The sequence below is a fragment of the Crocodylus siamensis genome, chromosome 2 (assembly GCF_052110815.1).
Source record: "Crocodylus siamensis isolate JL-2025a chromosome 2, ASM5211081v1, whole genome shotgun sequence".
Taxonomy (NCBI): Eukaryota; Metazoa; Chordata; order Crocodylia; family Crocodylidae; genus Crocodylus; species Crocodylus siamensis.
In genome coordinates, this window is record NC_143396.1 from 255,426,091 (window position 1) to 255,441,898 (window position 15,808).

Below are 15,808 nucleotides of genomic sequence, written 5' to 3' on the forward strand. Positions count from 1 at the left end.
CCTCCCTTGTTTTGAGCAGGAAGAAAATACAGGCTCCTTTTTACCTCTGCTGGGAAATTCCTTTGTCTCGTTTTCTGCATCGGGGTGTCAAAGATATAATCTGTGGGCTGGCTGAGGCCCATGAAGCCCTATCATCCAGCCTGAAGTGCTGCCCCTGGAGTTGACCCACTTGCCACACATGGCATGTGCCAGACCAGCCCCATGTTCAGGGTTCAGGACATGCACCACACGTGGCACTAATTCCAGCTGACTCAGGGCACACACTATATGCGGTGCCCACCACACCTGGTATGGGACACATGCAGTATATGGTGCCTGCCCCAGCTGGTTCAGGACCTGTGCTGCATGTAATATCCCCTTGGCCACTCCAGGACAAGCTTTGTGTGCATTTTAAGTCCTGGGCTCATTGGAATGGGCACTATGTAAGTCCCAGACTGGCCTCACATGGGTGTGTGTTCAGTGTAGTCCCAGACTGGCCAGAGTGAGCACTGCATGTGCTAGATCCAGCCCACAGGGCCAGCTATACACTGTCCATCTGGCCCATGGACTGGTCCTGTGGCACTCATTTGGCCCATGGCACCAGGTAAGTTTGACACTCCTGTCTTGCATGGTGCATGCCACCCCCATTCCCTGCCGTCATCCATTGGTTTGGCCTAACATTCCTTTTTGTCCTATGACAGGTCCCTAGGATCTTCTGGGAGTTGTCGACAAGGCGTGTCCTCTTCATGGAATTCATGGAAGGTGGGCAGGTGAATGATAGGGCCTACATGGAGAGGAATGGCATTGATGTTAATGAGGTAACATCTTCCTACCCATCTCTCAAGTTGGGCACTGAGGGTGTTGTAGAGAGATGGGAATGGTGATGATAATAGACACTGTGGCACTAAGGTTGCTAGTTCATGAAAAGCCAAAAATGATGTCACACATACACATACACATAAATAGAACATCTGCAGTGATGCCTCTAAACCAGAAAGACAACAGACGGAAGGAGGTGTCAGGAAGGTTATCTTCAGCTCACATATCCTGCAGGATGTTGAGGTGCACAGATTGAGCAAAGGGAGTTCACATCTCCAGTACTTGGTGTGGTCTGCTGTAGGAAGCAGGGCTGATCAGAATGCTCAGATGCTGAATGGACTCTTAGTTTTTTCCATGATTGTAGTTCCTTTTATTCTGGAAACAGTCTCAGCTCTGGGCATTTTGTAGCTACCTCTCTCTTTCCTTTGTGTTTTGTCAGGATTTTAGCTGTGTGCTTTAGGAGAGTGTCACTTTAGATCTAAAAACCCAACAGTAATGGGAGTTTCACTTCTATCCCTAACAAGATCCTAGAGTCCCTATGTGGTGAGAAGTAAAACAGAGATTATAACTGACTCTGGTTATTAATTCATTTGAAAAAGTCATAATGTCAACCTCAGTTTGCTGACCCACGTTCTAGCTACGGAACTTATATTCTGCTTTCCTTAAGCTCCTGCCCTGTCCCTCTCTGTAGTTGCTATTGGGTATTGTTTTCCTTTGTTTTCTTTCCTAAATCGGTATGTAATGTTTCTGTACTCAGTCAGACAACAGGAATATTTCATCTTGGAGGTGACTGCATTTTACTGGTGGTTGAGTAATTCCTATGTGGGGTATAAAGATGGTCATCAGCAATCCCTCAGCTCAAGCATGATCCCTGCCATGGCTCATTGATAGGCCTTGAGGTTACTTAAGAGTCCAATCCTTGAGCCCCAGATCCATCTGTGAAGTTGCAGGTGTTTCCACAGGGGAAAGTAGGCCATCCAGGAGGGTAAGTAGGAGGGCCCAGGGCCCAAGGCCCTGCCAGTGAGCCCTAGGGAAGGTAGTCCCATCAGTAGCCGGACTATCAGTGGCACAATGCGGACGGGCACATGCTGCACCCCGAGGGTCCCCTTGGAGTCTGAAGCTTCCACCTCTGGCACCTCAGAGGTGTCTACCCAGATGAAACCCATGGTTCCAGGCTCCATGCAGACGGAGCCTCTGGCTCTTGGCTGCAGGGGCTGCCTGGCACGTTTCTAGGCACATGTGACCGGGAGCATGGCCACCTCCCCGTGTGAGATTTGCTCTACTTTAGAGTCTCTAGGGCACCAGATAGAGGAGCTCAAGGCCGCAGTCCAGAGATTGCGTGCCATCAGGGATGACAAGCGGGAGATAGACTCCTACTGCCAGGCCCTTCACCCCCTGGAGTCTGAGGGTAGACCAAGGTCACCTTCCAGGATAAGGGAGGATTTGGGGATCTCCCATACTGTCCAGCCAGGGGGTTGGACCAAGGTGGTCAACAGCCCCAAGGCCTGCTGTACCAAGGTCCCCTCCCCTCTGGAGCTTTGCAACAAATATGAACCTCTTGCAGACCCAGTAGAGCCTGCAGAGCTGCCAGCTCCCACAGACAATGCAGGCTCACTCACAGCTACCATCCCTGCTCTCCCTAAGGCCACTTGTAGAGTGGTTGTTGTGGGAGACTCTCTCCTGAGGGGGACTGAGGGCGCAATCTGCTGCCCCAATCCCTTAGTTCGGGAGGTCTGCACTTCCTGGGAGCCTGTATCCAGGATGTAGCCGAGAGGATCCCAAAACTCATCCGGCCCACCGGTCACTACCCTATGCTCCTTATTCATGTGGGCATGAATGACATGGCTCTGAGCAATCCCAGCCGGGTCATGAAATGCTACAGGACTTTGGGAGTGGGGCTTAAGGGGTTGGGTGTTTTCCTTGATCCTCCCAGTTTTGGGCTATGGGCTGAGGAGGGAGAGGAGGATTGAGGTAGTTAACCAAAGACTGTGGCTCTGGTGTCATCATGAAGGCTTCTGCTTCCACACTCATAGTCCGCTCTTTGGTTTGATAGAGGCAGTGGTCTGCTAGGAAGAGATGGCTTCCACCTCACTGCGCTGGGGAGGAGGCTCTTCTTAGTCAGATTGGCTGACCTGCTTGACCAGGCTTTAAACTAAGCCTGCCAGGGGGTGGGGGGGACTACTGCCACAGTGAGCCCACTGGGCAACTTGCAAACCCAGTAGGCTAAGGCACTTAAGGGAACCCACCTCTACCCCAGCCCCAGAACGATGTGTAGGGCAGGCAGGGGCCCCCAATGGGACACTTACATTACTGCACTCCAATGCCAGGAGCTTGGGGAATAAACAGGAGGAACTGGTCCTCCTGCTAAACAAGAATGACTACGATCTCATAGGGATAACAGGGACCTGGTGGGGCTTCACCTATGACTAGGCCACAGGTATAGATGGCTATACCTTGTACAGGAGAGATCATGTGGACAAAAGGGGTGGGGGTGTAGCTCTCTATGTCAAGGAAAGCTACACGTCCCTGGAAACTGATATTGCCACCCAGGGTGGACTGCTGGAGACTCTCTGGGTTAAAATCCATGGTGAATGTGGCACAGGGGACACAATGGTGGGAATCTACTACAGACCTCCTAGCTAGGATCAAGAGCTTGACCAGGAATTTGCCAGAGAACTGGCTGCACACTCCTGGTGCATGGTTGTCATGGGAGACTTCAACTACCCAGACATCTCGTGGGAAGAGTACTTGACCAAATGTGAACAGCCGCAAAGCTTCCTCATGTGCATGGATGAGCTCTATCTGATTCAAGAAGTCTATGGACCAATAAGAGGCAAAGCGGTGGTCGACCTGGTATTGACAATGGGGGATGACTTAATCAGCGACCTAATGGTCGAAGGGAAGTTAGGAGACAGTGACCATGAGCTGGTCACCTTCACCATCTGTTGTAAAGCTGGCAAGTCAGTCAGCAATGCAGAAGTCCTTGACTTCAGAAAAGCTGACTTTGATAAGCTCAGGAGCCTTGTTGGTGAACATGACCAGATGGGGAGGGGAATTCAGGTTGAGTGGTTGCTCCTCAAATGAGCAATCCTGGAAGCACAAATAATGTTTATCCTGTCTTGGAGGAAAGGAAGCAAAAGGGCACAGCAGCCCCCTTGGCTCTGCAGTGGAGCTCCTGTGTTTAAAAAGAAAAGCCTATCAAAGATGGAAGACTGGATCCACCTCAAAGGAGGAGTTTTCTGCACTGGTCTGGACCTGTAGGGAGCGAACCGGGAAAGCCAAGGCTACAACTGAACTCCAGCTGGCTCCACGTATCAAGGACAATAAAAAGTCCTTTTTTAGATATGTGGGGAGCTGGAGGAAAAGCAAGGGTAACGTTGCATCCCTGGTAAACCGTATGGGACAATTGACAACTGACGCCCAGGAAAAAGCCAACCTGCTTAATGGGTTTTTCACATTGGTTTTTCACCAGCCCCAAGGCATGGCCCTGCTTAATACAGTATGGGATGGCCAGGGTGAGGGAGAATTGTTACCCTTCAACAATGTAGACCATGTGAAGGAACACCTTGAGAGGCTGGACACCTTCAAGTCATCTGGCTGAGACAGTTTACACCCCAGGGGACTTAAGGAGCTGGCAGGCACCATAGCTCAGCAACTGGCAGGGATTTTTGAGAACTCATGGCACTCAGGCGAAGTTCCCAAAGATTGGAAGAAGGCCAGTGTGGTGCCTATCTTCAAGAAAGGGAGTGTAACAGGGGGGCTTCTCAGGGCCAGTCTACCAATGCCCCGCCCTCCTGTTTCTGGACCAACCGCTCACCTTCTCACCTGCCATGCCTTGATGATAATCTAATTAAGTTGTTAATTAGGTGGGAGGCTGCCCATTTCTTGCCCTGATGCCAGGGGGCGCTATCTGCAACTCCATTCCTCCCCTGCACTACAGCCCAAGCCTTACAGATGGCATCCATGAAGGTTAATCTCACCAGCCCCTCACTGGGCCCCAGAATCCTCAAATCAGGACCCCTATAAGATCTCTCAATTCAGTCAGCCTACCCCACCCTCATTCAGGGCTGCCTAGCTCCCTGAAACTATTTTCCCTCTCGGGTGTGGTCCCTCTGGGACCTTTGGCCACGCAGGCCCTGGCCTCGCCTCCAAGGCCAGTTGGCATCCCAGGCCCTCAGCTCTGGGTGTCTCTCGCAGTACACCCCTGGCCCTTTTGACTGTTCTGGTCCTGGCCCCAGCATTGACCAGTCGAGGGTACTGTAAGTTGGGCCTCTGTGCCTCCAGCCCACTCTCTCTTGGGTCTGCCCTCTTGTCCCTATTAGGGGTAACCCACCCGGTTGTGGGAACTCGGGTTATTAAGGTGCCCTGACCCACCTTTCACTGGGGTGGTAACTGGCCTGGCATTTCCTGGAGGCTCCCACTCCACTGAGAGCCCCACCAGGCCACCCACTCCTGGCAGGATGCAGTTTCAGGTCATGCCCAGGACCAGGAGCCTCCTAGCCATCCCCTACAGCTCCTGCCCTTACCTCCAAAATGTTGCGGCCAGCCTTGTGGCCTGCCAGCAGCATATTGTTCTGTTTATATAGGTGGCCTGAGATCTAAAATGGCCACTGCAATCAAGCACCTGTTGGCTGCTTGGCTGAGCTCTTAAAGTGGCAGGCACCCACAATGCCCTGCCACAGGAAGGAAGGCAGATCTGGGGAACTACAGGCCCATCAGCCTGACCTCTATCCCAGGGAAGACCTTGGAAAAAATTATCAAAGAGACCATTCTTGACAAATTGGCTGTTGGCAACATCCTGAGGGACAGCTGGCATGGATTTGTTGCAGGTAGGTCTTGCCTGGCCAATCTCATCTCCTCCTACAACCAGGTGACATCACCTGGACAAGGGAGGAGAGGTTGACATCATATATGTTGTTTTTAAAAAAGCCTTTGATCTGGTATCCCATGATCATCTCATAGAAAAACTGGCCAACTGCGGCCTTGGCTACATCACAGGCTGATGGCTGGGGAATTGGCTCTGTGGTTGGACCCAGAGAGTGGTCATTCATCATGGTGCGCTGTGACCAGTGGAGTCCCCCAAGGCTCTGTCCTTGGGCTGTACTGTTTAACATCTTCATTAATTACATGGACATTGGTATCAGAAGTGGACTGGCTAAGTTCGCTGATGATGCCAAACTTGGGTAAAGCGTCCACACCCGAGGACAGGAGGGTGATCCAGGCCGACCTTGACATGGTCAGAAAATGGGTGGGCAAAAACCTGATGACATTCAAAACCTTGGGAAGAAAAACCCGCAGCATGCTTAATAGGCTCAGCAGTGTTACGCTTGTTAGCACCACGGCTGAAAGAGACTTGGGGGTCATGATTGACCACAAGATGAATATGAGCCACCAATGTGATGTTGCAGCTGGTAAAGCAAGCAAAACTCTGGCTTGCATTCATAGATGCTTCTCAAGCAAATCCCAGGATGTCTTCCTCCCGCTGCACTCAGCCTTGGTGAGGCTGAGTGCACCAAGACTACAGCATCCGATTCTGGGCTCCACAATTTAAAAAGGATGTGGAGAAGCTCATGTGGAGAAGAGAGTCCAGAGGAGAGCCACGTGCATGATCAGAGGTCAGGGAAACAGACCTTATGACGAGAGGCCGAGAGCCATGGGACTCTTCATCCTGGAAAAGCGCAGGCTCAGGGGGGACGTGGTGGCTGCCTTTAACTATATAAGGGGTGTACACCAGGGGAACACCTGTTAACCAGAGTGCCCCAAGGGATGACAAGGTCAAATGGTCACAAACTCCTCCTAGACCGTTTCAGGCTGGACGTAAAGAAGAACTTCTGTACTGTCCTAGTACAGAAGTACAGGCCCCAAACGCCTGGAACAGACTGCTGCCAGAGGTGATGCAAACACCTACTCTGGACTCCTTTAAGAGACATTTGTATGTTTATCTTGCTAGGATCCTGTGACCCCTGCTGACTTCCTGCCCCTGAGACAGGGGCTGGACTTGATGATCTTCCGAGGTCCCTTCCAGCCCTAATGTCTATAAAATCCATAAACTGGGATATCCCTCCTTTTCCTTCCTCTGCTTTCTCCTCTCTGCTTTGAGGGCAGTTGGTAAAGCACTTTGGATTTGTCAGGGTTGAAAGAGTCTGTAGGAAAGAAAGACATTACCCCTTGCAGGAGCTGAGACCAGGCTTGGGGGAAAGTTTTTGAATCATTGAACAATGTGTTAACCCTCCCCTCCCAATCAGTGAGTGTTGATTGAGTCTGTGCTGCCTGCCTTTTCCCCTGTGCGCTATTGATGAGCCTCAAAGCACCACTTGGTTGACTAGCTATCAAAGAGCTACGGCATAAAATCAATTGTACTTAATCCGTCCATCTGCCTGACTCTGAAGTCTGGATGTTTCCTCCCCCTCCTCCCTTTTTATCCATGGCAGAGTTCACACAGCGTCAATTAAAGATGTTCCAAAGAACTAGCAGGGGAAGGGACCTGTGAGCTTGTCAGCCCACTTCAGGTGAAGATGTTCACTGTGTCTTCACAGCTGCCACCAGATCTCATACACTCTGTGAATACAGAAAACATGTAAATTTTTCAGTAAAACCTTTGGCACATGGGGGCCAGCACTTGTGCCTCCTTGACCTTCTTCTTTAGCTGATCTATAAATTTCCTCTTCCTCTACTTCTGGGCCCATCAGGAATCAATGGTGATCTACCCAAGGTCCCTTGGGCAGTGAGGCAGGCAGCTGCCACCACTTCTTTTGGAATTAAGTAGGGGAAATGCTGGGATTAAAACCAAGTGGACTTTTTCACTGCAAATAGAGGCAGTGCTGTGGTGAGCAAGCCAGAAGCCAAGGCCAAGTGTAGAGGTCATTGTATTTTCCCAGCAAGACATCTAGTCAGGCTGCCATTGTTATTCAAGGGTTTTTTTTACCCAGATTCTCACCAGCAGGTGGCAGTATGGCCCCTCTCTTGCACTTTCCTTTCCTCTCCCCCTCCCTGCTCCCCTCCAACCCTGGTGCACACATTTGTTAGTCAGCTGAGACGTGGAACCTCATGAGTAACACTCGCATCAGAGCTGCAGTTCAAGCCTTTGGGCTTGCTGCACATATTTGGGTCACTAGGTTGGTTGAAGACTGCTCCCCCACCTGTGAACAATCAGGGAGGGCTGAAAGAGCCCACCACTGCAGGTCACCTGCCTGCTTCCCTTCACTTCTCCCCAGTGGGGACTGTGCAGCCTGGTATCCATCATTTGCATAATCGCACTTGGCTGCTACCACCCTTCAAAATAGAGCAGCCAGCTGTAGTCACGGAAACGTAATTAGGAAACATTTCAATGTGATTAACTCTGAGATCCATCCTTGTCTGTCCTACCCATTGTGAGAGTCACGGTGGGTGCCTGCTCCTCAGCACCTGGGCTGCTGTGCAGCGAGTTCTTTCTAGAGCAGTGGTTTCCAAACTCCCTAAAGTCACAGAACCCCTTCATATCACTTCTGCTGCTGCAGAACCCATACCCCTGGCTCCCCAAGCCACGTAAGCTGACATGGAGCCAGGTGATCTGGCCTGGCAGTAGCAGAGCACCGCCTTCCAGCCTGCTCCAGCATTACCCCCAGTCTCTTTGCGGAGCCCCGGGGACCTGTTGCAGGAGCCCAGGGTTCCACGGGGCATAGTTTAAACACACTCTTCTGAGAGGGCCTTGTGCTGGGGAGAAGTGCCACATGGGCAGTGCTGGAGACTGAAGGCCTCCCTGTGCTCTCCTCCTTCTCTGAGATGTGCAGGATGAGTAATTGGAGGGAAGGATTTCTTCCAACTCCTGTGAGGTAGCTCCCTCCTGGCATGTGGTCCATTCAGCCTTTGCCATCCCTGTTAAGGCAGGTGATTTCAGGGTCTAACTGTACATGTGAAGTTTATGATGTGTAATAAGAGCCTAAGTTTTAAAGGTCTTTTGGCCCCTAACTCTGGCCCCAAGAGCTTGTCTGAGACATAGCTATTCATTTCACATGGAGGTTGCAGGACAGCTAGCAGATAAAATGGCTTTGACCCAAGTCTGACATGATCAGATACTTTAAAAGCTACAGCTTTTAAAACCTGAAGTGACAGGTACCCTAGACACACCTTAGACTGAGAGGGGGCAGAAAACTGTGCATCCTGTTGCTTCTTGATCCTCCTTCCCCAGTGCACCCTGTTTCTTGGCTCTGTCCTGAGGTGGTATTGGGATTTGTGACATAGAAGGCTTTGTATTTCATGTCTGACTCTCTAATCCAGCCACTTGGTACCATTTTTTAAGAACTGGAGTCTAATGCTTCCCTCTACTTATTGTGGGAGTCCTGATATGCTAACAGGCGAGCACAGATAACTTCTTGCTGAAGAGAAATGAAAAGAGAGTGACCTAGCAGCATTTGGGAAACATAGATTTTCATGCGAGTTGTGGGTGTAGCCTGTAGAAATATATAACTGTCTACCTCAGTAGCTGCTCCCAGACAAGGGCTAAGCAGTCATGACAAATACAGCTGGATCACACTATCAGCCCACTAGGACCTGAGACCAGCTCATTCCATTAGCGAGTTTGAACCTACACACACAGCCAATCATGGCAATAAATTAAAAGCAGCATGAGCTGCCTTCTCTCTTCCTTTGAGGAGTTGTGTCTTATGCAGATTCCTTCCTCCTAGAACTGGGTCTTTGCTCCATGGCTGATGGTAAGAGAACATCAAGGAATGCTGTCCAAGTTTTGGGGAGTTTGGATTGGTTGGATTGGTTTGGGACTATGAGAAACAGGGTTCAAGAGTGGAATTTGCATCCAGATTTGGAGCTGAGTTTCCTCAAAGACCTAAGGCAGAGGGTCCCCCTCAGGTTCGGAAAATCCAGATGGTCTGTGTAGGGGCCAGATGCTTCTAAAGTTCAGATGTTTCCTAATTTTCCTCCTCACTCTTGGGACTGCACAATTGTCTGAAAAAGCCCAGGGGACAGGTGTTCTAGTGCGTTCTCCAGGACTGCTTCCTTCCAGTTGAGCTGGAGTCTCAGCGAATGCAGGTTTTCCTGGTGTTCTTTTGGGACAAGGGTGTGACAGGATAATTTAAAGAGCAAGGTTCCCAGACTTTTTCTAAGTCACAGAAGCTTTTGGTTGGAGGAAGGGCTTCTGTTGGAGACTTGCTTGAAAAGTCCATTTTGGCTCTCATTGCATCCTTTCCTATTTAGGCCACTGGGGGAGCTGTGTTGCCACATCTTGGCATTCAGGTTCCATGTTGCAGTGGAACCTCGGAGTGGGCTGATTTGGAGCCAGCCCCAAAATATCACAAACTCTGTTAAAAAATGGAAAACATTGCCATAAAGAACAAAAATGAACAAAAACAGAAACAAACAAAAATTAAAACATAAAACCAAACCAAACAAAAAGATGGCGTCTCAGAAGACTTTGTCACTGCAGGATAGAAAATCACAAGGCCATTGTCAACCTGTCTGGCATCGGCAGTTACTGAAGCTCTGTGCCTGGATTTGGTGTTGGTGTTGGTGTTGGCTGGGTAAATGTCTGCAGTTACCTCTGAGCTGCTCAGTTACACATCTGGAGGGTTTTATTATTTTTTTTTAAATCGACTACTATGGATTGTCAGCAAAATAACAGTATGGATCTTGGAGTGCAAAACCTGGAAGAAGTATGTGGTGGAGAATACAACCTTTAATATCAGGAGATCTGACTTTCAACAAGAGGCATTGATCCCATAGAAACTTTGTCTGTTCTTCTATCTGCCTAATCTGTCTTTCTGTCTAATTTATCTATATCACTCATCACCACACCATATCTGTAACATTTTTAGCTGGGTGGGGGAAAAGCTTTCACTAAGAAGGATTTCTCTTATGTAGCAATGCAACCTTGAAAAGTAAGTTGAGCCTTTCTCTTCTAAATGGAAAGGATCCCTGAGGTGAAAACTCCCTTCAAACCAGGTTACTGACATTTACTTAATGCCGTCTGTAGCAGGATTATCATTAAAGCTGCCCAAAAGCACATTAATCTCTCTGGATCCGTCCGAGCGCTGGACTGTAATGGTATTTAATCAGGGAAGGCTTTGATTTCTAAAGACAAGTGCAAACACTGAAATATCTGCCCGTGGAACAGTTACTTATTCATGTGCGAGTGTAGCTTAGGATGTGAATGCAACTGGGATTTGGATGATAGGAGTGAAGCACAGGGAGAATGGTTGGTTGCAGGGGAAGGAGCTTGCTGTGAATTATGAAGCTAGGGTAGTTGTGCTAGGATTAAAAGCAGGATCATTTGGAAACGGAACTGTTCCTGTGTCAGGACATCAGGGTGTTCGCAGCCTGGGATGGAGCAAACATGTGTCCAAGGCACTTTGAAGCTGTTTATAGCATGTTTGGTGCAGGAAGATAGAGGAGAACCGAAATGTTTAAAGCAAGTTATTTTATAGACCCCCACAATTAAAGAGATGCCCCCCTAAATACAACTATCCTTATGTGAAATCTTTCATTTGGACCCACCCTGTTTATCCTAGTGGAAGTTCTGTCTCCATCTCCCTGGAGACCTCTTGGTCAGCAGATTGTGTGAACGATGGATGTTTTAAATGGGCAGGAAGCTCACAGTGTGTGCTATAATGGAAATAACTAGCTAGCACAGCTCAAAAGCCCAATTGCAGATTCCATTGAGATAGCTGTGGCTTGTAGTTTGTACTGTGTCAATTAATTACATAAGCCATCCAGCCTACAAGCAGAAATGAGACCATGTACCACATGTCTCTCTTCACCTGTGACACCCTGTACAGGTGTCACAGATAGTTCAGTAAGTTTACAAAGCACTGTATATTAATAAAACAATAGAAGAAAACTCTGAAGGTGGCTAAGATGAGTACCTGTGTTTCTAGATATATGGCAAATTTACATCAATGTAATTGGCATGACAATGATAAAAAAAAAAAAAAAAAAAGAGAGTTGGACAGAGGATGCAAACCTCTACACTGGGGTAACTTTTCCTAATCTTGTAGAATTTCCCTTAAAAGAATCAGGGGTAAAACCCCACTGGTAAATTGAACTGGTATAGGGGGTATCTGTCCACTTCCATCCCAGAGTAAACTTTTACTGAAAGCAGCCTAGTGGCAAGGCACCACAATAGCTGCCTAGTACATGAAGCTGCTCAAGGATGGCTGCACATTTGTCCATTCCTGGTCCAGGTTTAATTTACATTGATGTACCATTGCATGTAAATTACACTGGGCATGTCTACATGTGAATTCACGTGCACCTGAATTTACTGTGTCTTAGCCTAAGGCATATTAAGGCGATTTAGGCATGTGTCTACATGTGCTTGCCTTAAGGTGCCTTTATGTGGCTCATTGGGAAACTCCTTTGCAGTCTGCCCTGGTCAGCCTCCTGGACAGCTCCCCACAGCCTGCTGCAGCGTAGCAAGATGGTGCAGCCTAGCGCTGGCCAAGGGAGCAAGAGCCTCTAGTCCCTCCCTAGAAGTGATCAAACGGGCCCCCGCCATAGCTCTAACCCCCTCTCCATTTTAGGCTAATCAACTTTAGGCACGATTAGCACCTTAACCCATGTGTAGATGCCTTAAGGCACCTCAATGCTATCTATGTCGACTGAGCGGGCTGGAGCCAAGCCTGCAGGGCCTCGCATTGCCACTGGGAGTCACCAAGACGAAGAAGTGATAGGGGGCTCTGAGTGGCTCAGCCCGGGGAGGCTGGGTGCAATGTGGGTGGTGGCTAGGTTCTCTCCTTGGTCTGCCTGATCCACCCCGATCCCCTCCTGCATTGTATCTAGCCTGCCCAAGCTGAGCTGCGCAGAGCCCCCAGGAGCTCACACTGCCTTTTGTGCCTTTTGCATGTGCTATGCCAGGAGTCCTCGTGGCTCCTGCTTCCTCTGCCAATTTAGTCTCAAGTTGGTCGGCACATTGACAGGTACTGCTGCTGCTGGAACCGCCACTTCAGCTCCAGCATCTGTACCTTGGAGGACAGCACCTGCCACTTCTTTGTCTTGGTAGTGCCTGGTGGCAGCGTAGGACCCCACAGGCTCAGCTTCAGCCTGCTCAGTTGACATAGACAGTGTTAAGATGCCTTAAGACATCTACACATGGGTTAAGTCACCTTAACTAATCGCACATAAATTTGATACCTGCTGTATGCTGGTAAATTTGATACCTGATCTATGCAGGTATCAAATTTAGGTGAAGTTAGCCTAAAATTGACATTTTTAAGGTGTATAAAGGGTGTGTATGTGTAGACCTGTGCCCTTAATGCACCTTAAAAATGGCTATTGTGCCTTAAATTGGCATGTGTAGACACGCCCACTGGGTTATGGGTTCATCTCTGTGCCCTTTACATGACTAACACCATAACTTTTGAACTTCTCCATTCTAATCTTTTCTCTGAGGTTTGCTACTTTTACGTATCAAATCATATCTGTAATACACTGGTAAGCTCTTTGGAGCAGGGACTGTGCTTTCTCTTTGTTCTGTCTATGGCTTAGCACTCTTCTGACTGCTGAAAGACTCATGATCTGAATTATGCTTTGGGGCTGGGATTTACCCCTCTGCAGAGAGCCAGCCAAGGGTTGTGTCTCATTTAAGCTCAAGTGAGATTCCAGGGAGCATGGGGCTTGAGCTGTTTTTTCACTTTTTGGGTAGTGGAGCTAAAACCTGTATTTCTAAGTATTTGTGCTTATACAGCTTGTAGCAGGCAACATTGATCCTCTGGCTTATGGTGTATGCATAAGAGGTGTGATCACCAAGACCTTCAACATGTATGCCTAGGCAAAAGTAGGAGGAGTGCAGACTGCCCAAGACCTACCATCCTCCCTTGAGACCATTAAGATAAAATCCTAAGGCCAAACCGAGTCTAGGCATTCAGCACCTCAATGGTTGTAGCTTCTACCAGAGAGCAATAGAGAAGAACTGCTGCTGACTGCCTAATGCCTCAGCGAGGGCATGTTTCTGTCAGGCTGATGTCTCTTAGCCTTTCTGCAACCAAGTGTTTACAGAAATTGAGCATGGGGAAGATCAGTGTTCCTGAGATCAGCTGCTCTGGCTCCTTATACCTCACTAGTTAGCTTGGCAAGCCATTTCTTTGGAGTTTACCCTTAATTTTTTCCCGTGTAAAATGTAGTGAAAATTAGCAAGGAACCAGTAAGCACAGGTGCTAGTGGCAGAACTGGCTTTGGACAGGTGACTCAGCAAAAGGTTAAAACAGAGCTGAGGTGTATTCAGATTAAGTCAGTCTCGGGCATCAGCATCAATTAGTTGCTAAAGATTTTCAGAGTGCTGCTTCACCTTAAATGCAAGAGAATGTGATTGCATACAAAGCCAGGGGAAAACGAGGCCCAGTTTTATTTCAAGTGTCAAATTGCAACAAAAATGGAATGAAATAAATAAATAGCATCTCTTTGTTCTTCTCTGGCTCCCTTCATCTGAGGATCTCAAAGCATGTTTCAAACACTCAAGAGTGTGGTCTCACAGTTCTCTAGGGAGATCAGCCAGCATCATTCTGTTTTACTGGTGGGGAAACTGAGGCGCAGAGCAAGAAAATAGCTTGCCAAGGCCTCACATTGAGTAAGGAACAAAGCTGGGAATAAAGCCCAGGAGTCCTGAGTGCCATTCTTAAGTGTACTGTTACCCAAACCTCATCCCACTATGACACTGTAATGGCAATTATGCACTACAGATTTGTGTGGCTTGATTCTGATCACTCACTGTTGAAGGGCAAAGTTTCAAACCTGCAGCTCTTTGCCTATGAGGGTCCCAAATCATGGCTGAGAGACACCATTACAGAGCAGAAAGCACTGGCTTCAGATCAGGGCCTTCAGTCTCCAGCCCCCTTTGCTAGTTTTATGTCAGTGTAACTGGGTCTCTGTAAAAGCCAGTTTAAAAATACAAAACCATGACAATGGCAACCACAACAAAAAAGAAAACAAAAGCCCCAACATACTCTCAAATCCAATTAACCTTCGATTAAGGTTCCAAAATCGATGCCATTCTTTTGGCCCGAGGAGGCAATATCGAGCCCTGAGAAATGAGCTGCACAACGACCTTTACTTTTAATGAGATCAATAGAAGTTAGTGTCGCCGTCTCTTAAAATAATTGGCAAATATTACAGCCAAATTAAGGCCAGCAGCTAGTATCTGCTCCTGATCTAAAGAGACAGGAACAAATGGAGGAGAGAAAGCAATGAATACCGCCATATCAGGCAGCCTCATCTGGGAGTCTCCAGTGAGTTTGGCTGACCAATGAACACATCACATGGTTCATACCAAGACCAGACTTAATCAAGTGAGGGTGGAGGGATGCAGCCAGAAGGATCATTCACATCAACCTTCAGTTGTTTCTGAAGATTGGGGGTGGATCAGCAATGCAGTTATTAAATCTTGATGATGCTTCTTGTATATCATTTGGCACTGTGTTACTGTACAGGTATATAGGGACAGCACAGCTATGCAAATGGCCATGTTATTTTGGATTGTGCCTAAGCTGTGGTTTGCATACGCTGCTTGTTATCAACACGGTTCTTATGAAAGTCAGTTGTGCATAATGGCAGGCCATTTTAGGGTTACTCTTTCCAGATGGGCTGTATGTATTATAGGGTTGCTTTCTCCTGATGGCTCTGCTGGACGTGCTGATTTGTTGTTGAGTTGCATGTGGCTACTGGGCAGTTGCCAGAAGTTTGTTGTTATAGAGTTGCATATGAAGGTGCTGCATATATAACATGAGTTGACCAAAGAGAGATCGTAGGGAGATTAACCTCATATGTTTCTTTGATTTTTCTACCCAAAGGCAATGCAATAGGTTCCATCTCTCTAGGCTTCAGTAAAGCATTTTATATAATGACACACAGGCACTTGTTTGTTCAGTTGGAAAAGATGGTGATTGGTAGAATAATTGCAAGGTGAGTAATGAACTGGCTAAAGCTGAGATGACAGTGGGTTGTGCTGAAATACAAACTGTCAGGATGGATGGAAGTTGTTAGTAGAATTCATTAAGGACCCTGGCACAAGAGGTGGGAGTGTGCAAAT

At 48.2% G+C, this 15,808-nt stretch overlaps 1 protein-coding gene across 7 annotated transcripts in view; it reads left to right on the forward strand.

The window, feature by feature from the left end:
• Positions 1–15,808, forward strand: part of ADCK1 (aarF domain containing kinase 1) — a 120,170-nt gene that overhangs the window by 93,993 nt on the left and 10,369 nt on the right. For 6 of the 7 annotated variants that reach the window (XM_090033805.1, XM_090033806.1, XM_090033809.1 and 3 more), the window contains one exon: positions 681–797. In XM_090033805.1, coding sequence (XP_089889931.1) covers positions 681–797 — 117 coding nt within the window. The remainder of the gene's footprint in view (positions 1–680; positions 798–15,808) is intronic. The other variant, XM_090033804.1, reaches the window with a different exon arrangement.